The 21951-nt window shown below is 37.4% G+C and overlaps 1 protein-coding gene and 1 pseudogene across 1 annotated transcript; both read left to right on the forward strand.

Moving 5' to 3' along the window:
* Nucleotides 1-1181: 1181 nt before the first annotated feature.
* On the forward strand, nucleotides 1182-7573 carry LOC120139233 (annotated as a pseudogene).
* Nucleotides 7574-7644: 71 nt separating this feature from the next.
* On the forward strand, nucleotides 7645-8891 carry LOC120139234 (aspartyl protease family protein 1-like). Its single transcript, XM_039154539.1, has 5 exons — nucleotides 7645-7659; nucleotides 7811-7890; nucleotides 7978-8077; nucleotides 8155-8212; nucleotides 8450-8891. Exons 1-5 carry the CDS (start codon nucleotides 7645-7647, stop codon nucleotides 8527-8529), a joined length of 333 nt encoding a protein of 110 aa, XP_039010470.1. The 3' UTR covers nucleotides 8530-8891.
* Nucleotides 8892-21951: the final 13060 nt, after the last annotated feature.

Genomic DNA, 21951 nt, shown 5'->3' on the forward strand with positions numbered 1-21951 from the left:
CCCACGTTTGAGTTTGGGTACCAAACTCGAGCGGTATCGTCTGTTCATCAAACTCAAAACCAATATTTTTAAAACCGGATCAGACATTGAACGGTGAAGGTATTGGTTCACTGATTCAATCGAGTTCAACTACGGTTGAACCGGATTTTATATAAAATAATTTTTTTTAATTTTACATAATATTCAAATTAATATTAATATATATAACACTTTTTTTAAGTTTACAATATTAAAAAGTATAAAAATATCATAAGTCATAACATGTATAAATAAAAAACCATAAAATCAAGTGAAACAAAATGATTCAAATCAACTACAACATAATATTTAAGGTAAAACATATTAAATAATAAATATAATTATATAACTATAATAAAAAAAATTGGGACTTAAAAAAATTATAACAAATGATGTCATTTGGTTTAATTGTTTTAAAAAAAAACAATCCCACATGGTTAAGAAACATAGAAGAGTATCCCAAAAGTTTAAAGAGTAAAAATATGAGAACAAAACAATCACATATGACTAAGAAACAAAGAAGAGCATCCCAACTACTTCTATAAATAATAGAGATAATTTGACATTCAAAATCATGAAGCCTTTTGGTGAGCACAAAGCGAACTATTCTTTCGCTTCAATTGAGTTCAAATTTTAAGCTTCAATCGAACTTCTAATTTTTTTTTTGAGTTCGAGCCTTTTTGATTTCAAGTTTTAATATTATATTTCGAGTTGATAATTTTTAGCTCGTGAGTTTTTTAGTCGAGTTGAGCTTACTTTTAAAGTTTTTGAGTTCGAGTCGAGCTCAGCAATACTCTAATTTGACTCGGCTCGTTGAACAAACGACGTCGTTTGGTTTAATTTTTTTTAAAGAAAAAAAGTGAATCGGCGGTTCAAACCGATTTTGCTGGTTTTCAGCCGGTTCACCCCGATTTTCAGCCGATTCTTCCGGTTCTTTACCGATTCTATGCTAATCCGGTTTTAGAAATTAACCGGACCGAATAGACCACCGATTCACGGTTCAACCGACCGGTCCGATCCGGTTTTAATAAATTGCTCAAAACTAAAAATCGTAATTTGACTTGGGATTTCTATTCCTGGAAAGCTCCAACCAAACCTGAAAACGTAATTTAAAGTTTCGGGTTTATGAAGTTAAGCTCCCAAAGGCTAAAAACCACCATAATTGTGTTTTTCTTTTTTGGTGGGAGTTTCAGACATGAGGGAGTTAAGTAGTTGCAGTTGTGTGCTGTTGTTAGTTGTGTTGGGATGGAGCGCGGGAACTTGTTGGGGCTTCGGGACTTTCGGCTTTGATATCCATCATCGCTATTCGGATCCGGTTAAGCAAATCCTGGCCGTCGATGAGTTGTCGGTGAAGGGAAGTCCGGAGTATTATACTGCTATGGTTCACCGTGATAAGATAATTAAGGGCCGTAGATTGGCGACGGCTAATGATCAGACGCCTGTTACGTTTCTCGATGGAAATGAGACTTATCGATTGGATGACTTGGGATTGTATGATTTCTTTCCTCCTTTTATTTATATAATTTATTTTATTTTTGGATAATTATTGGTTTTTGCTTTTGTAATAGTTCAAAACTATTTGGAACTTGGAAGCTGAATTCTGAGATTAAGGGGGGAGGGGTGATTTGTTTCGTTTTTATTTTTGTCGTAGAAAAAGCTGATATTTTTCCCTGTTTGTTTCCTGAGAGAAACTGGACTTGTTTCCTTTTGTTTTAATACTCTGCTTCATCATGTAGTAGACTAGGTTTGGAGCATGTTTTGCAGGTGGAAAATTAAAAGAAAAAAACAAATTGTGTTTATGAATTTATATTGGGAAGAAATTGTGTCAGTTTTACATATTTCAGCTTCCTTCATGGAATTGAGTTTCTTCTTGCAAAAGGATTGAATTCTTAATTTCCAATTTCTGGGAATTTTACAGTTTGCATTACGCGAATGTATAGGTAGGGACGCCTGCCTTGTCATTTTTGGTGGCACTAGACACCGGCAGCGATCTCTTCTGGTTGCCATGTGACTGCACCCGTTGCGTGCAAGGCCTCCGGACATCCGATAATCAGGTAACCCCTTTCTTCTTTCAAATGTTATAACTTCTGTTTCAACAACTTGTAGTATTGATGCCCTAATATGTATCTGTTAGGTATGGCTCATAAATATACCAGTAAAGAGGATAGGATCAACTGTCCTTACAAAGAAAGTCTCGTTGTGGGGTTACGAATTATGTGGGTTGGGGGTGCGGGGGCGCAGTCCCGCGGTACGGTACAGGGTTGATTTTGTAATTATGTACCCGTGTTTTCTATTATAAATAGAGATGTAACCTAGACCTAAAAACATCATTGAATAAAAGTTCTAGCGCCGCCTAGGCACCGAGGACGTAAGCACATTGCCGAACCTCGTAAAATTCTCGTGTTCTTTTGTTTTCTTTACACGTTTTCGTCAACAATTGGTATCAGATGTCAGGAGCAAAATTTGAAGTAGCGAAATTCGATGGTCAGGGTAACTTCGGATTATGGAAAACGAGGGTGAAGGATCTATTGGCGCAGCAAGGGATCTTGAAGGCTTTGCGACCTAAAAGGCGGCGTCGATGGATGAGGAAGATTGAGAAGAATTACAGCAGCGAGCGGCAGGAACCATATGATTATGCTTGGTGGACGAGGTCATGTATCATGTCATGCATCTATCGTCTCCAGACGAAATTTGGAGGAAGTTGGAAAGTCAGTTTATGTCCAAATCCTTAACAACAAAACTGTATCTGAAGCAGCGGTTGTATGGGATGAAGATGCAGGACGATCATGATTTGGCGCAACACGTGAATGTCTTCAATCAAATCGTTTCTGATCTGGCTCGGCTTGATGTGAAAATTGAGGATGAAGAAAGAGCGATGATTCTGTTGTGTTCGTTGCCTCCCTCTTACGAACACATGGTGACTACTCTTACATATGGGAAAGAGACTATCAACGTTGAGGAGATTACTGCAGCCTTGTTGGCTCACAACCAGCGGAAGCAGAATGCAGGGGAAAGCTCTCAAGCTGATAGCTTATATGTCAAGGGTAATCGAGATCGTGGACGGAAGCCAGAGAAGGCAGGGTCGGGGAAGCGGAATTCCAGATCCAAATCCAGGGATAAGAAGACGATTCACTGTTACAAGTGCAAGGAGGCAGGACATATGAAGCGAGACTGTCCGAAGTTGAAAAATCAGACTGATGAGAAGCGTGATGGCTCATCCAAGTCTGTGAACGTGGTCGAGGATGATAATTTTGATTGCAGTGAGGGTGATATGCTTTCTATTTCAACGACACAATTGACGGATGCTTGGATTCTTGATTCTGGATGTTCTTATCACATCACGCCAAATAGGGAATGGTTTTCGACATACAGGCCGGTTAATTCTGGTTCGGTTTATTTGGGTGATGATCGATGTTTCAATATTGTTGGGATTGGTGATGTCAGAATTAAGATGCACGATGGCTCCGTTCGGACGTTGAGTGGTGTTCGACATATCCCAGACTTGAAGAAGAATTTGATTTCCTTGGGCACTTTGCACAAGAATGGTTTATCCCTAAGGCTGACGAGGATAGGGAAACCATTCGGATTGTTAAAGGAGCATTGACTGTGATGAAAGGCAAGATGACTGCAGGGAATATCTACAGATTGTTAGGGAGTACCGTTGCAGGTGGAGTTCACTCTGTTGAGTCCTGTGATGATACGACAAAATTGTGGCATATGCACCTTGCTCATCTTAGTGAACGTGGTATGGCAGAATTACACAAGAGAAACTTGTTGCATGGTGTCAAAAGCTATAAGCTCGATTTTTGCAAGTATTGTGTTCTTGGTAAACAGACTAAAGTCCGTTTTAAGACTGCGAAGCACACAACTCAAGGGATTCTTGATTATGTGCATTCTGATGTATGGGGGCCTTCCACGACATCGTCTTTGGGTGGATCTAGGTATTATGTTACTTTTATTGATGATTTTTTCACGGAAAGTTTGGGTGTATTTTTTGAAACAGAAATCTGAAGTTTTTGAGAAGTTCAAGCTGTGGAAAGCTGAGGTAGAAAACCAAACAGGACGAAAAATTAAGTGTTTGCGGTCTGACAATGGTACAGAGTACACAGATTCACAGTTCCTACAATTCTGTAAGGAGCATGGGATTCAGAGGTATTTTACAGTGCACAAGACACCACAACAGAATGGTGTTGCGGAACGAAATGAACAGGTCGTTGAATGAAAGAGCCAGATGTTTGCGGTTGAATGCGGGGCTTCCCAAACACTTCTGGGTTGAGGCTGTTAACATGGCGTGTTACCTTATCAACAGATCGCCAAGGGCATCGATGGCTGGGAAAGTTGCAGAAGAGGTATGGACTGGTCATGATGTTAGTTTTGATAACTTACGGATTTTTGGTTGTCCTGCTTATGTGCATGTACCTGCTGATGAGAGATCCAAACTTGATGCAAAATCGAATGAGTGCATTTTTCTGGGTTACAAGAAAGGTGTCAAAGGATTCAAGTTCTGGGATCCAGTTGCGAAGAAAGTTGTGATTAGTAGAGATGTTGTTTTTGATGAACAGTCTATGTTGTAGCAGAAGCAAGACACGACAGTGGTGGATTTCGAGCAGTTTCCAGTTGAGAAACCATAAACTTCTCAATCGACTTCTGGTGGTTCCACTACGGATGATTTGCAGGATTATAGTCTCGCCAGAGACAGGGTGAGATGGATGAATATAAAGCCTCCGAACAGATTGGGTTTTGAAGACTTGGTATCTTTTGCACTTATTGTTAGCAGTGATGATCCGGTTACTTTTCATGATGCCGTTATTAGTCAGGAAAACGACAAGTGGATGGCAGCCATGGTTGAGGAGATGGAGTCTTTGAATCACAATCGCACATGGGAGTTAGTTCCCCTTCCTGAGGGTAAGAAGCCGATTGGTTGCAAATGGGTGTATAAGAAGAAACCAACAGTAACAGAAAAAGAGGGGGAGAAGTTCAAGGCTCGTTTGGTAGCGAAGGGTTTTTCACAGTAGAAAGGAGTTGATTATGATGAAATCTTTTCTCCTGTGGTCAGGCACACTTCAATCCGAGCAGTACTTGCATTGGTGGCTAGTTGGGATTTGCATTTAGAGCAGATGGATGTTAAAACTGCTTTTTTGCATGGTGATTTAGAGGAGCAGATCTACATGCGGCAACCTGAAGGTTTCACTCAACCTGGAAACGAGCATTTAGTTTGCAGATTGAAGAAATCTTTGAACGGGTTGAAACAGTCTCCGAGACAGTGGTATAAACGGTTTGACTCCTATATGATCAAGATTGGCTACAACCGATGTGAGTATGATTGTTGTGTCTATGTTAAGAGCCTTGATGATAGTTCTTTTATTTTTCTATTACTGTATGTTGATGATATATTGATTGCTGCGAAGAACATGGATGATGTTATCGGTTTGAAAACTTTATTGAGTCAGGAATTTGATATGAAAGATTTAGGTGCTGCAAAGAAAATTCTTGGAATGGAAATTTGCAGGGACAGAGACTCAAGGAAACTGCGGCTATCTCAACGGGGTTATGTTGAGAAAATGCTAGAAAGGTTTGTGATGAGCGGCGCGAAACCAGTTAGCACTCCATTGGTGAATCACTTTAAGCTCTCATCAGAACAGTGTCCTAAGACAGATAAGGAAGCTGAAGATATGGCAAAGGTTCCGTATTCTAATGATGTTGGCTGCTTGATGTATGCGATGGTATGTACTCGTCCTGATTTAGCTCATGCTGTTAGTCAAGTTTGTAAGTACATGTCTAAACCTGGTAAGCAACATTGGGAAACAGTCAAGTGGATCTTTCGGTACTTAAAGGGTACTGTGGGACATGGAATTATTTTTGGGAGTCAGCGGGATAATCCTTTGGTTGTAGGATATGTGGATTCAGACTATGAAGGTGACTTGTATAATAGAAGATCTACGACAGGGTATGTCTTTACTCTTGGTGGAGGGCCTATTTGTTGGAAGTCTACTGTTCAATCTGTTGTGGCTCTATCTACAACTAAAGCTGAGTACATGGCAGTGGCTGAAGCTGCAAAAGAAGCTTTATGGCTTACTGGTTTAGTGAAGGAGTTGGGTGTTCAACAAGGTGGAGTTCAGTTGCTTTGTGATAATCAAAGTGCTATTCACTTGGCTAAGAATCAGGTGTATCGTGCTAGAACTAAACATATTGATGTAAGGTTTCACAAGATCAGAGAGTTGGTTGCATTTGGAGAGGTTTTGTTTCAGAAGGTACATGCTGATGAGAATGCCATTGATATGTTCACCAAGCCAGTTACGACAGACAAGTTCAAGCATTGCTTGGACTTGTTGAATGTTTTGAGTTGTTAAAGAAGCAAGGTAACCCAACCCACATTGAAGTTTCCAAGGGGCAGGATATTCGCCAAGGTGGAGATTTGTTAGGTATGGCTCAAAAATATACCAGTAAAGAGGACAGAATCAACTGTCCTTACAAAGAAAGTGTCGTTGTGGGGTTACGAATTATGTGGGTTGGGGGTGTGGGGGCGCAGCCCCCGCGGTACGGTACATGGTTGATTTTGTAATTATGTACCAGTGTTTTCTATTATAAATAGAGATGTAACCTAGACCTAAAAACATCATTGAATAAAACTTATAGCGCCGCCTAGGCACCGAGGACGTAAGCACATTGCCGAACCTCGTAAAATTCTCGTGTTCTTTTGTTTTCTTTACCCGTTTTCGTCAACAGTATCGAACGAGTAATTTTTAATGGTCTCTTCTGATAATTTTTGTGTTTCAGATGATAGAATTTAGCATCTATAGCCCTAATATGTCGTCCACAAGCTCCAAGGTTCCCTGTAACAACAAAGACAATGTTCTTCGCCTCAAAGTGATTGCCCTTATCAAGTTCTCTATATATCGAATGGCACTTCTTCTACCGGGGTCTTGGTGGAGGATGTCTTGCACTTAACCACTGATGAGGATAAAACCAGAGCCGTTCAAGCTAATATTACTTTCGGGTTTGTAAATTTTAGTTCCCTTTCCATTTAGAAAAAATAAATAAATTAGTTATTCCCATATATAATGGGTAAGAGGAGGTAAAATAGTAGGCTGCCCCCAACACCAAGTTGAGAGTAATTTCGACCTCCAAATTATGAAATACCCTCCGTAAGACTCGATCCCATGACTCCAAGGTTAAGAACCTTGTGCTCTATCAACTGAGCAGAATGATCATTTATGCATTTCCATTTAGAAACATAATTGTAAATGCCGGAATTCTACTTGGCTGTCTTGGAAAATAACTTCTTGTTTCCCTTGTGATTGATTTGGATGTTGTACTCAATCGCAGTTGTGGGCAGGTTCAGACTGGGTCATTCTTAAATGGTGCTGCTCCTAATGGTCTTTTCGGGCTTGGTTTGGACAATATATCAGTTCCTAGCATCTTAGCAAAAGAAAACATTGCTCCGAAATCTTTTTCTATGTGTTTCGGACGTGATGGCGTTGGAAGAATCACTTTTGGTGATAGGGGAAGCTCAGATCAAGGAGAAATGCCGTTTAATCTCCGGCAACGACAGTGAGTGGCTACTTTTTTTTTTCTGATTGCGTCGATGATGATAATGATTTTTTAGCGCAACATTCAGCCTTAGAAATGATTCTGATTTTGGTTTTCTCTGATCTCTTCTTGATATTCATTTTCAGCCCCAGCTTATACACTTATATCCGAGAGTGTAAGTAGTTTAAATCACATATTCCATGTTGCTTCCTCAGTTCCCTTTTCTTCCCATGTAAGTATTTTTCATCGTGTTGTGTGACAGTTCAACAATTTGGCCATAGAGAATCGGCATACATTGTCTAATTCTTCCGACCTTCCCTTTGAATATTGTTATGACCTGAGGTATAATCTATTTGTTTAGACCTACAGAAAAGGACTTTTGTTTTATGCCTGAGGCCCAAGGCACTGACTTCAGCTTTCACCTTGCAGTGCAAATCAAAGCAGCTTTAAGTACCCTGTAATGAATCTGACTATGAGAGGTGGAGATTACTTCTTTGTTAATGATCCAATTGTAGTGATTCCCTTGCAGGTGAAGAATGTACGTTTAGATTCTATTAGATGCACTTGACTTGGCTTGAAAGTTAATCTTTTCTTTCCGGTTTCCAGGCTGGAGATGTATACTGTTTAGGTGTTGTGAAAAGTGACAATGTGGATATCATTGGGCGTAAGTATCTTCCGGCAGTTCTTATGTGCTTACTCGATAACAAATTTGGGTCATTGGCACTAAGAGTCTAGTATTATATCAACATACAGCATGGCCCAGTAGAGCACTGCATTTGTAATTTGTTATAATGAATTCCATCTCTCTCTGGGATACAACTTCTGATAACAGTGAACAATTGATAATCAGAGAATATAACTTCTTACACTTTTTTTTCTTCTTTTGTTTCATGGAAACCAGAAAATTTCATGACCGGTTATCGTATAGTTCTTGATCGCGAGAAGATGGTACTGGGCTGGATACCATCAGACTGTGAGTAACTTATGTTTGTTTTCCTCTGCATTTTATGCTGGTCCGGTCGACCATCTCTTAAATTCGTGACAATGGATTTCAACAGGTTATGATAAAGAGACCTCAAAAACATTACCGGTGAAGCCGTCAAATGCCTTCCCTCCTGCCATTGCTGTCAATCCGGAAGCCACAGCAGGGAATAGTAACGGTACCAACAATTCAGGGGCACCACCATCCATTACAAATCCGTCAACCCGCCTCAAAACCTTGTTTTACACTTTCACACTTGCTCTCATTCCATTTTTTGCTTTGATTTGATCGAATTATTTATACCGGACCTTGTACCGTACGTACTTCTATAGGTATACAGAGCAAAGGGAAGCATGCTTGGCTTTTATTTTGTTTCCCTTTCATACACAGGGTTGTATATATGTATTGATTTTGTGATACAGTTGATTATATTACAGCATTTCTTACATTTCTTTAAATACAAAACTTGGAGTCCATGTTTTACAAAACTTTGTTGAGAATCCTTTTCAACTGCCCTCTTAGAAAAGGGGGAAAGAAGTTTGAAATGAACAAAGGCTTTGTGGAGGGATAATTTGCGGGGGATTGATTACACATGAACGTAGCTACGTTCATGTGACTAATAATTTAAGGCCCTAATTAACAAACATGGCACCCACTCTGTTGGAGCTGCCGGTCAATTTCTTCCAAAATGCGTTGCACGTTTACCATGACTTGTGAATTTATGTACTAAAGTTGCTCATTATTGTACCTGTCCAAGGTCATCTGTTAAAAGTCTCATTTATGTACATGAACCTTGTTAAAATATCTATTTAAAATATGAACTTCACTCAATTAACGTTGGATCAGACCTTTGTGGATTTTATTGAATATTATTTATTATTTTTATAATATATGAAAATTAAATATAAATATTAAAAAATACATTATCTATGTGAAGATGGACATCAAACTAAGCACAACGCTTTACATCATGGAAAATTAAGTGCCTCTTCCTGTGACCTGTGACACATCAGTTACCTCTAATGGTGCAGAACCAGAGACATGCCGTCCTAATTGTCTACCTTTCGATATATTAAAAAGAACTAAAAGTTAGATTTATATTTTAATCGGGACTTGAATTGAATAATGTTTTGGAGGGTTAAAAATTTCCGCCGCTAATTTCGTTGATGCCTTTAGAGGAAAATTCATGCTATATATCATCGTCAAATACTAAAATCCGTAGATTATGGAGAATCTGTGGGGCTTTTAGCCACTTAATACGGTTGGTCTTTATTTGGAAGAAAATTGAGTTACCCAAAGCTAATAAATGCTTCTCAAACGAACTCTGCAAAACGATAACGGTCCACCGCTGGCAGATCCCTCCCATGTATCGCCGGGAGAACCACCAGATTAAGGATGACAAACGAGTATAATTTCGTGGATTCTGTACCGTACATACTTCAATTGGAGCGGAGATGTATATAATTTTAGTGGATAGTGGACGGATGTGGATTTAGAAAGTGGTACCCGTTGCGGGTGATGAGTTTGAAATCTTATCTTACCCGCCCCGCATCCGCCCGCCCAGCATCCGCTCGCCCACTAAATACCTATTAAATTTTATACCATTATAAATTTAGGTATAATTTTAGAGTTTGTCAATTATGTGTGCCAAAGAACAAAAATATTATGTGTTTGTCATTTATGTTTATAAGTTTTAATTATGTCTTTTATTATAGTGTTTTATGTACTTTAAGATGTTAACATTTAACTCAGATAATCCTTGATTTATTTTATTATGTTTTTTAATGGACGTGTTTGTTTTATGTTTGTTGCTTATGTATAACTTAAGGTTGTCGTAAGGCGGGTCTAGACGATTATGTCTCCAGTTGAGTAGTGGGTGTGATGATGGATTTGAAAATGTACTTGCGTGGGTGGGTGTGGATTTGAAAAATTTTATCAATCATGAATGATGGGCAGGTGATGGTTTTGAAAATATTAAGTAGATATGGGGATGGGGGAGGGATATCCGCACTCCAACTCGCCCGTTTATCATCCCTACACCTACACCAAATATGGTTTTTGATGCTTCTGAGATGGAAGGAATAACTGTAGAAATTCCTAACGCTTTGGAGAGACCTGGTTCGCCAATTGAGAATGCTCGGGTGTTAAAGAAAGGAAGGAATGACAATTGTGTTACTGTCACGGAAGCTGTTAATAATCTAATGGTAGCCGAGACTACTGGTGGGATTAGTATGGACAAAGTGTCGTACGCAGGCGTGGTATCGGGGGGATCTACGTAGACTAGGGTTTCGGAAGATACTCCGAGTTTGGATGAAGTCTTCTTGGCAGAAGGCAAAGTTACAGTTGATACTAGTGGACCAATCCCTTCTGTGGATTTTTCGAAGAAGGTTCATGAGCGGATTGATCATAGTATGCGTAGGTCGGTTATTGTCCATTTTCTTGGACGTAGGATTTGTTATAGAACCCTGCTGGATCGGATCAATCAACTATGGAAACCAAAGTGACAATTTCAGGTAATGAATCTCGATAGTGATTACTATATTGTGATTTTCGTGAATGAAAAAGACTATACAAGGGTCCTCACAGATGGTCTGTGGACGGATTATGGAAGTTATTTATCAGTTCAACCGTGGAGTAGAACTTTCTCCATGGTGAGAGGTTTCCTTCGCAAGTAATTGTCTGGGTGTGTATTCCTAAACTACCCTATCTATATTATTCAAAGGCTCTCTTTTGGTATATTACTGATTTTATTGGGAAGGTTGTCAAGATCGATTATAAGACTTACGCAGGTGATCGTGGAAGGTTCGCTAGGTTAGCAGTTATGGTTAACCTGAACAAACCTCTCATCCCGAGTATTCGGATTGATGGTATTGTCAGACAGCTTGAATACGAGGTTCTTCAACAGATTTACTGTAATTGTGGAACTTGGACAAGCTCGGACATTTGCAGCCCCCCAGAGACTGAGTCAGCTAAGGAGGTCCCGATGAATGCTGAAGTTCAGGATGGTCGTGATACTCGGACAGAAGGGAATCGATTTACGGTCTCTGGATGGTAGCAGCAAGTAAAAATCATGTGCCACGGAAGACTTTTGAAACCCATGATAAAGAAAAACAAAAGGTAGGTACCACGACAGGATCTCGTTTTCAAATGTTAGAGACAATTGAGAATGAAACTAGTGGAGTAAGTGTGGAAGCACCGACGCCGGCAGTCCCGGTTACTGTGACTGAGCAGGTTTTTAACAAGAACACTTTCAATAATTATCCTACTTTGTATACAGGAAACTCAAGTTCTCCTAGCTCTTCTAAGGTACCTCAATCGGTAGAAGGGAGCCAGCCACGGTACACTAAGAGCCAAACTATTGTTGTTCTCTCGAAAAATACTAAGAATATTTTGGCTACCTCTAGCGAAAAATCAGTTGGCAATGGGCATCATGCGACAGTTAAAATTGTGGAAAATAGAGGAATTAAGACTCGGGGAGATAATCAGCAAGGGACATAGAAGTTTGGGAGCAATCTCAAAGGCGTTTCAAATGTTAGTCAGAAAAGTGACTGAATCACGATCTCTTATTGCTCCACTACTGTCGGAGTGGTTCAACGCTCTTGATCAAACGAGTAGAAATTCTACCGCGCCTCAGGATCCGGGAGGGTCGTCATCTCCTCATAGTGATCATTGGGCCACAGTTGCTATTTCTAATAATGTTGACATGGTCATGAAGGATATCATCAACCAGGTCAGCTTAGGGAATTTGGTGAATAAAAGGGGACATGATGCTCTTGCTGGCCCTTTGAAACAATAAGGTTTTTAGCTTTTCTCATACTTTTAGATGATTAATTTCTTCTTTCGGAACTGTCAAGGGGCTGCTACCTCACGTTCAAATGATATTTTCACGATTTCTGTAAGCAACATTAACCCAAAATGGTGGCGCTTTTTGAGCCATGTATTAGTGGTGCGAAGGCGGATCAAGTCATTTCGAGTTTGGGTTATGATCGATCCTTTCAGGTGGAGGCTGATGGTTTTAGCGGAGGCATTTGGGTTATGTGGTCGAACTCCATGGAGGTTGATATTTTGAAAATTTCCAAGCAATTTGTTCACGGTTGCGCAGGGGAAGAAGGGTTGAATCAGTGGATTTTCTTTACGGCTATTTATGCCAGTCCAAACATTTCAAAACGACATTGTGTTTGGGATCTTCTTGCTCAATTGAATCCTAGTAGCACGGAGGCTTGGGTGTTTGGAGGAGATTTCAACTCTACTATTCGTCGAGAGGAGAACACAGGGAGTGTCGGCCGTGGCAATGACATTAGTCGACTGTTTCAAGATTTTATTTTTGAAATGGAACTCTTGACGGTGGAAATAAAGGGTGCTTCGTTTACCTGGAAGCGTGGAAATCTTTGGAAGAGGTTCGATAGGTGCCTAGTGAATGATAAATAGGCCAATTTATTTCCCCAAACAATTGTCACGCATCTTGATTGTGTTGGCTCCGATCATTGTCCTCTGTTATTGCATGCCCCGAATTTGAGTGGTCCTCAGCTGCTAGTCCTTTTCATTTTATTGTAGCATGGTAAGACTAGGGCTATAAATGAGACCAGACAGATCGCGAGCTACTCGAGATTAACTCGATTAAGGCTCGATAAATACTCGGATCGAATGGACTTGACTCGAGCTCGAGCTCGACTCGAGTTCTAAACGAGCCGAAACGAGCTACTCGATATTCGACTCGAAAAGCTCGTGAGCAGCTCGAAAAAAAATATTATATTATAATTTTAGATTTTTTAAAATTACATTATTAAAAATACATTATTGATAATTATAAAATTTTAAAAGTATATTAAAAATTCTATAATACAACTACCCTCAAATTTTAATTTTTTTAATTAACCAGACCAAGTCCAATTGTTACATTGTATATTACTAAAAGAAAAATAAAGCCCATTTAATTAAGCACATGTTTGATTTCACGTGTTTGGTTGATTTTTTCTTTCTTTTTTAACTTTTTACTGCACATGTACTTGATAACGTAGAAAAATAAAATAAAAAAAGAAAAAACAGCCAAACAATAAAAAAATTGAAAATGGTTAAAAATATTTTTGAATAAATATTCTTATATTTATTTTAAATTAATAAAAAATTATTTATCTAATGACAAATATTTAATATATTTATAATGATAATATTTTTAATAACTAAATTTTTAAATTGTTGTTATTTTTTGAGGTTCCGGATTCAAATATCATAAATATCAAGGGTTTGAGCATTTAATATCAAAATACTATATTGTACTTATCTCATAACTAGTTTTTTATTTGACAATAAATATATATAAAAATAATAAAATAAAAATATTATTAAATTTAAATATTAATAATTTAAAAATACATATAAAAATAGAGTGTAGCCAATTTATAAAGAATTAAGAATGAAAAAACTCATTTAGACTTCCATTAATATCTTAATTAACAGAATTAATGGCGTCAAATCATATTTGAGAGAAAATGATCATCCCTACTACTAACATGTACCATATAAAGTAAAACAAGACAAATATATATGCATTACAAGATTCTAGTATTCTACTCTGAAAAAAAAGAAAGTAATAATTGCAGAGTTGAAAAATAAAAGCAGTAAATAAAGAGAAGACTAGGAAGAGAAGAGGAGCATAAATAAAAAAGACTGAAGCTTCTTATTAGATTTTTGTTCTTAGCAAAAGAAAAACAAGTCTATTCTCTCTCCTTTCATTAAGCCATCTCATTCCTTCTAATTATGTGATAAGGTTTAGACATTAGAGTTTATGGTTTAGGCTTTTAGGGGTTAGAGTTTAGGGTTCATAAATTTAACTAAGGACTACATTTAAATAAAGTGAAAATTAAACACAAAAATCAAGAATTAAAACAATGTTTAAAATAAAAAGCACATAAATATAAGGGACTTCAACTTAAATAACCCAAAAATTACAACTAAAACTAAAATTGGGAAAATAATAAAATCGGGACAAATATAAATGAATAAATTAAAAAAAGTCCTTACCAGTGACTAAAGTATAAATATACGGCTAAGTTTAGGGGTATGAGAGTTATTTACCCTACATTTAATATATAAAAACCTAATTATAAACTAAACCTATTATGAATTAAAACTATCCTCTTCAGCCGTTTTGCTCTCTTCCCTCTATTTTTTTCTTCTTCTTCCCACAACCGAGAGCCTCAAAGGTAAATAGATCTCTCTCTCGTTTCTATTTCGTTTTTATTTTAGAATCTGAACCGATGAACTAACCCCTAACACTTATGCAAGGTTTCCCGAGCAACCTTCAATGCTTCGGTTTATGTTGCTTCATTGTTTTCTACACTCTAAGCTTTATAAGGACAAAGTTGTATGTGCCAGTTCCATTTACACTATCTAGTGCAGGTTTATGAGGTCTTTAGCCATATGACATTACTAGCTCGCTCTAACGCTGACTGTTTGGGCTCTTCCATGGCAAATGAACTTTTTATAATTGTTTGGAAGCAGGTATGTTGTGCTCGCATGACTCTTAACCATAGAGTGCTTTGAATATTGACTTTTTGTGCAATTTTTAGACGTTATCTCTAAAATTTCTATACTATAGATTTGACTCAAGGATCTTAGTAATAGTGGTTGTTTTTACTAGCATTACCTTCAATTGGGCAGGTCAGTCATCCAGATCTGAAGTACAAAAAGATGGGTCTAATTGGAATCTTGAAAATAGTTTCATGTCTAGGAGGAGAAAGTAATGCTACTTTATCTTTGCCATTTGAGGTAGGACCTAGTATCAGTGTACCTCCATATCTGTGTTTAAACTGTACATTCTACGTGTGTCATTCATGTTGTGATCTTCATGGTGAATTGCTGTTGTTTCTGTCTTTTACCATGCCTGTCATTTACCCTCGAATCCAAAAAGACTGTTCAAAAGAAAAACAAAAGCAAGAACCTGCTGAAAAATTTTAAAAACTTTTATCTTTGTGTTTATGCTTAAGAAGCTACTGTAAAAGTTTCCTTATATGAGGCTAATGGTTTGAATTATTGCTTTGATTGAGGCATTATTGGCATTAAAGCTGATGGTCAGAAAGTCTACCTTAGAGCTTGGAGCGACTGAATTCCTTCTACAACACTTATGAGAAGGATGTGATGTAAATTGATAGTTACACTGTCACTGGTGCTAGTTAACCCACAAGCAGCCTGAAGAACATAATTTTTTCATCAGTTACAAGGAACACTTTAATGTACTTAAATTGTCAAACAGTGCATCTCGAGTCCAGACCTATGAATATGATATGGATTTGAAAGTAGTGCACCAAACGTATGGGGATTAAAAGTTGTGCTTGAAACAATTGAAATCTATTTCTTCCAATGTTCAGACCATAATAAAAGCTAATGTATAACTGAAGTTGTAGCCTCTGGGTAAGGTATAAAGAAAAGTCTTCATGCCTCTTCTGCAATCACAGTTTCAAAGGGAGTCAAGAGCTTCTCTAGGATAAAAAATAATTGCACTAAGGCCTCCTTAGTGAACGAACAGTTCAGACAGGTTGGATGGATCTTAGGCTGAACGATAGTTCTTCAAATTATGGGAAGAAAGCAGAAACTGACACTGAATCTACCTACATTTTCAGGACTGTATTCACTGCTGGAACTATTTTCCTGCATAATGCTTGATTCTTGTCAATGTTTACTTTTTTATTGCTTCCAGGTGCTTGTAAGAATTGATGGTGAAATCCTTTCTCGTCCTTTTTACTAACAGGAAAATATAGGAAACTTCTTGTCATTCTCTTTCCCTATTGAGTAGCTTAGGATGTTTGTTTTTATCTTTACTGTCCATTCACCATTGTGAGATCTCAAATTTATTTCTTGAGCAAATAGAAATCATCGATTTTATTTCTGTTCATGGATATATGTTTCATAAATAAATAGCAAGAACATTATTTGTTTTCTGCCCTTTGGCACCCTATGAATCATTTGATCCCTATAATTTTCGCTGACCAGCTTATTCCATGCAGGAAGTGAGACGAAAAGAACAGGCAGCAGCAAGAGGCACCTTTCATTATAATATGACTATTCACGTTGAAAACATTTAGTTTTGCTCATTGTTTCTAGTTTTGTTGAACATAACATTTTTTTTGCAATTTTTTTGACTTGATTATTTTTTCTACCGTGAGCTAGATTGACTTCTCCATTTTGCAGCTGGAATTGTTTTGGAAGAGAAAAATTAGCCATCAAAGCTTATAAATTTCTTGTAATTGTATTTTTATTTATTTTTTATTTTTTATAGTTCATACATTCATATTATAATGTATTGGTGATGGTTGATTAAAGGGAAAATTATCTATATACTTTAAATGTAATATAAGATTTTTGTAGGTTCAAATTTGAGTTTGAATTCGAGTTTGAATCGAGCTCGAGCTTGAATCGAGCTCAAAATTGAGCTGTTTTGAGTTTTAATTGAGCTTCTGAATTTTTTTTGAGTTCGAGCCTTTTCGAGTTTGAGTCGAGTTTCAATATTATCTTTCGAGTTTGAGTCGAGCTTGAAAATTTTAGACTCGCGAATTTTCGAGTCGAGTCGAGCTTACATTTAAAGTTTTCGAGTTTGAGTCGAGTTCGACGATACTCGAGTTCGATTCGGTTCGTTTATACTCTTAGGCAAGACCATCATGTCTTTCTCGAATTGGTGAACTGTACTTGGAGGAAAGACCAAAGTGTGTGTTGATGAATATTGAGGTGTTTAAATCGGAAGTGGTGGATTGGAACACTTCCATATTTTGTCATATTAGACAACGGAAAAAAAATCTTCTAGCTCGTATTAGCGGCATTGATAGAGCCTTACGAAAAAATTATTCGGAAAGGCTGGTGGGTTTGGAGTCGAAAATAATAAAAGAGCTAGAGGAAGTCCTTACTCAGGGGGAAAGCTTGTGTTTTCAGAAATTGAGACAACAATGGCTTTTTTATGGGGACAGAAACACTAAATACTTTCATGCCAGTACTATGCAGCGAAGAAGAGCAAATTATGTTCAGGCCCTTAAACTTCATTATAGTAGTTGGTGTTCAGACCAGGAATAGTTGAGGAATTTAGCCGTGGACTTCTATAAAGACATTCTCAAGTTCTGGGAAGGATGGATCGGGATACAATATCAGAGGCTACTTTCCTATTATTCCACCAGAATCTTTGCGGGCAATGAGTTGACCAGTTACTGATGTGGAGATTAAACAAGCACTTTTTGAAATGTGTCCTTTGAAAGCCCCTGGAGCGGATGGCCTCCATGCTCTCCTTTACCAACATAATTGGGAGGTTGTAAAGTAGAGTGTTTGTTGTTTGGTGAAGAAAGTGTTTGTTGGGGCTACGATCGACAAAGCTTTAAATCATACATTACTTGTGTTAATCCCAAAGGTGAAAGCTCCTGAGTCGTTTGTTCAATTCTGTCCGATCAGCCTATGTTCAGGGGTATACAAAATAATTACAAAAACTATTGTCAATCGCTTGAAACAATCTCTCTACTTGGATTTCTCATAATCAAACAAGTTTTGTCCTAGGAGAGCAATCATGGAGAATATAATTATAGCACAGGTGGTGATGCATTCCATGCGAACTAAAAAGGGGAAGAAAGGCTTTATGGTGATCAAGATTGATTTAGAGAAAGCCTATGATCAGCTTGAATGGGGGTTTATTGATGACACGCTCAAGGACATTAGTTTACCGGATTCCTTACGTAGCTTGATTATGCGTTGTGTTTCAACTGTATCCACACAGGATCTTTGGAATGGGGTAGCGTCAGTACCTTTTAAATCAACAAGAGGCATCCGACAGGGAGACCCGCTTTCTCCATATCTCTTTGTGTTGTGTATTGAGAAACTAGGTCAAGCAATTCAAAAGAGTGTAGTGAGTGGCGAGCAGAAACCAATTCAGCTTGTTCGCAAAGGCCCAGAAATCCCACATCTTTTCTGATATTTGTCGAAGCGTCAGAGGATCAATTTATGAACATTATGAAGATTTTGGATGAGTTTTGCGATGCATCGAGTCAAAAAGTAATTATTGCAAAAACTAGCATTTTGTTTTCCAAGAACGTGGAGCATCATTGCAGAGCGCAGGTAAAATCAAATTGTAACTTCTTGGAAGTAGATGATTTTGGAAAGTATCTTGGATCTATGGTCGGGTCACAAAAGCTACTTACCAATATTAGTTCCAAAGGTTCGGGATCGCCTTGCTGGTTAGGTGGCAAAAAAATTATCGATTGCTGGGATAATTACCTTGGCAAAGTTGGTATTGATGGCAATTTCTTACTATTCGATGCAAACCGCTACAATTCCGAAAGATGTTTGTGGAGAGATTGAAAAGATTATTATAGGCTTCATTTGGGGAAGGTTTGAATTAGGCAATAGGATTAACTTGGTTAATTGGAATACTGTCTGCACTCCTATTTTCGAGGGTGGTATTTGCTTCAAGCACTTAGAGAAACAAAATGATGAATTTATCGTGAAAATTGCGTTCATTATTGTGTCCAAACCAAATCAGTTATGGACACAAGTTTTATATTCGAAGTATAGGTGGGAAGGAATGGGGCCTATTGACATTAATCGGAGAAATTGTTCCCGTCTCTAGAAGGGAGTGAGGTTAGTATGCAAGATGTTCGGTCAAGCCTTGTATGGACGGTTGGAGATGGGTTACATATTGACTTTTGGAGAGATCCCATGTAATATCCTCAATACCGGGTTAGTGACTAAATTGTAAAATTTCAAAATTTGGTGATTAAAGTATAATAATTGAATAGTTAAGGACTTATATGGGAAATGTTGTATAGTATCAAATTATAAAGAATGAGGAATTGAAGGACAAAATGGTTATTTTCAAGGAAATAATTAAATTTGGTTATGGATTATATTAACCCACATGGAGTGAAGAGGGAAACACACACAAGTTTCCAGAGTTCTACTCTTCTTCATCTTTCTTCCTACGTGATAACCAAGCCAAAGGTAAGAATTCATATTAGTTGCTTTTTAGCTGAAATTAAGGTTGATTTATGATCATTAGATGAAAATTAAGCTTAAGGAAAGTTTAATTTGTTTTAAAACTACAAGATTAAGGGTGTAGGAAGAATTAAAGATTAGAAGTTCAAAAATAGAATTTTAGAATGGAGTTCATAATTCGAATTGGAAGTTAAATTTGACTTGTCATCAATCTAGTTAAGACATAACAAGTGCTAGAATTGAGTTTAGAACATGTTGAAATTTGAGTATGATTCTTGAATTTCATAAAGAGGAGAGGATATTGAGGTTAGCGATTGGATAAATGAATATTAATGAGGCTAAGCATGTGTATGTTAGTTAAGAATATGAAAGGGAAGGTATATGAAGTAATTCAGCTGAAATGAAGTAATTTTCGTGCTGAAAATGTGATTTCTGGGCTAGGGGTATCGATACCCATTCAACAGGTACCGATACCTCAAAAGTAAAATTTAAGAAGGAATTCAAAGGGTACTGATACCTTGAAGAACAGTATCGATAACCAGGGGTACCAATACCTGAAGGAAGGTATCGATACCATCTTTTGCGAAAATTTTGCAGAATGTAATTAGGGTATCGATACCTAGAGAATACCATACCTCAGTTGAGGGATGTATCGATACCCTATAGAGGGCACCGATACCTACTTTAAATCAACAATGAAATTACCTTTCCTTTAGCATAAGAAATGAAAGATTAAAGTATGCCAATTAGAATACTGATATGTATCCATGTATTATTATTATATAGATATAGAACGTAATCCTGTTTCGGAATAATCTAAGGATTAAGATCAAGTCAAATCAAACAAGGCTAAGGTGAGTGCATACTCTAGGTAGAATTGTATGCAGATAAGACTTGTGATAAGTCTATCTCTTATAGTTAAATTTATGATTTTATATTCATGTACATGCATATATATATATATATATATATATATATATTTACGGTTATAGTGATTTCATGCATAATTAATCCATGCTTTAATAAGATATTGTATAAATGAATGCCATGATAAGAGAATCAATTCAGGTATGTGAAATAATGGAAGTGATCATAAGAGTGCATGTGAAGTGAATTATGTGTTTATATGAAAAGTGATAAAATAGACATGAAAATGAGAAGTGTATTCATATTTAAACCCATGTTATTTAATATGAGAGTTGTAGGTATAATTGGCATGCCAAGAGTCGATGGATTATCAGTGGTCCTTCGGGACATATTGGTCCTTCGGGACATAGTGGTCCTTCGGGACAAATATTCAGTACCCCTAGTGGGATTTTATTCGAGCTGTGGTGACAATATTGTGCACAACCTCAGTGTACTCACGTACCTTCTGTTCTCAATAATGTACATGGGCATCCAAAGATAAATTAAAGAAAAACTCTTATGAGACATAAATGTTCATTTATGCATATCATATTTATATATGTCATAATGTAGTATATACATGTGCATTGCAATGTCATAATGAATTGATAGTAGTACATGTTCATGATATTATTGTTATTTGTTTATTATTATGTCTCACTAAGTCTATGACTTAGCGTGTAAGTGATTTACACGTAGGTACCAAGGAACAAGAAGAGCAGAAATATGAGTGGCAAGGACAACATTACTACTAGAAGATCAGAGAAGAAGTAACTGATAAAGTATGTATTTTGTTGTGTATAGCGTGTTGGCATGTAAGAAATGTGTTAGTTACGAATGCTCTGATCGATTTTGTATTGTTTTGGTCAACTTCTGTAAAGTAACAACTTTTATTTTAATGAAAGTTTAAAATTTCCTTGATTTTCGTCAAGAGTCAAAGTTTGAAAAGTCAATGTAACACCTCATACTACTATCCGGGTCGGGTATGGGTTGGGGGTGTGACATTTAATGGTATCAGAGCTACAGTTTAATCGATTCTCGGCATAAACCGAAATCTAGAGTGTCTTAAAATATATACATGCTAACAATATAGTGAAAACTTCTTATCTGATATAATAATAAGTATGATATGTTGCTAATAGATCGATATGGTTATGTTTTTATAGATGTCCAGACATGATAGTTCTAGAAGTGAAGCGGGAGACGATAGTCTCACTGAGAGCAGTAATTTACCTGTCCTGGCCAGGTAAGGTGAAGAACATGCATCTTCTGGAGTGCCTGTAGCTGACTATGGTGTGTTCTTTAGGACGTTAGATGCGGTATTGGCGCGCTTCCAACCTTATGTTACTTCAACTCTGAGAATGAATGTTGCAAAGGAGTTGAAGGGTTTAGGAGAACCAGAGTTTAGAGGTGAAGTCGAAGAAGGTCCTGTTGTTGCGGACCTTTGGCTTAATGACGTGAAAATCATGCTTTAGGGACTTTATTGTTCTGATGCTGAGAAGCTCGATGGAGTGGTTTCCTTGTTGAGAGGGCAAGCAAGGATTTGGTGGACT

Source organism: Hibiscus syriacus, unplaced genomic scaffold (genome assembly GCF_006381635.1).
Source record: "Hibiscus syriacus cultivar Baekdansim isolate YM2019G1 unplaced genomic scaffold, ASM638163v2 tig00110733_pilon, whole genome shotgun sequence".
NCBI classification, from domain to species: Eukaryota; Viridiplantae; Streptophyta; class Magnoliopsida; order Malvales; family Malvaceae; genus Hibiscus; species Hibiscus syriacus.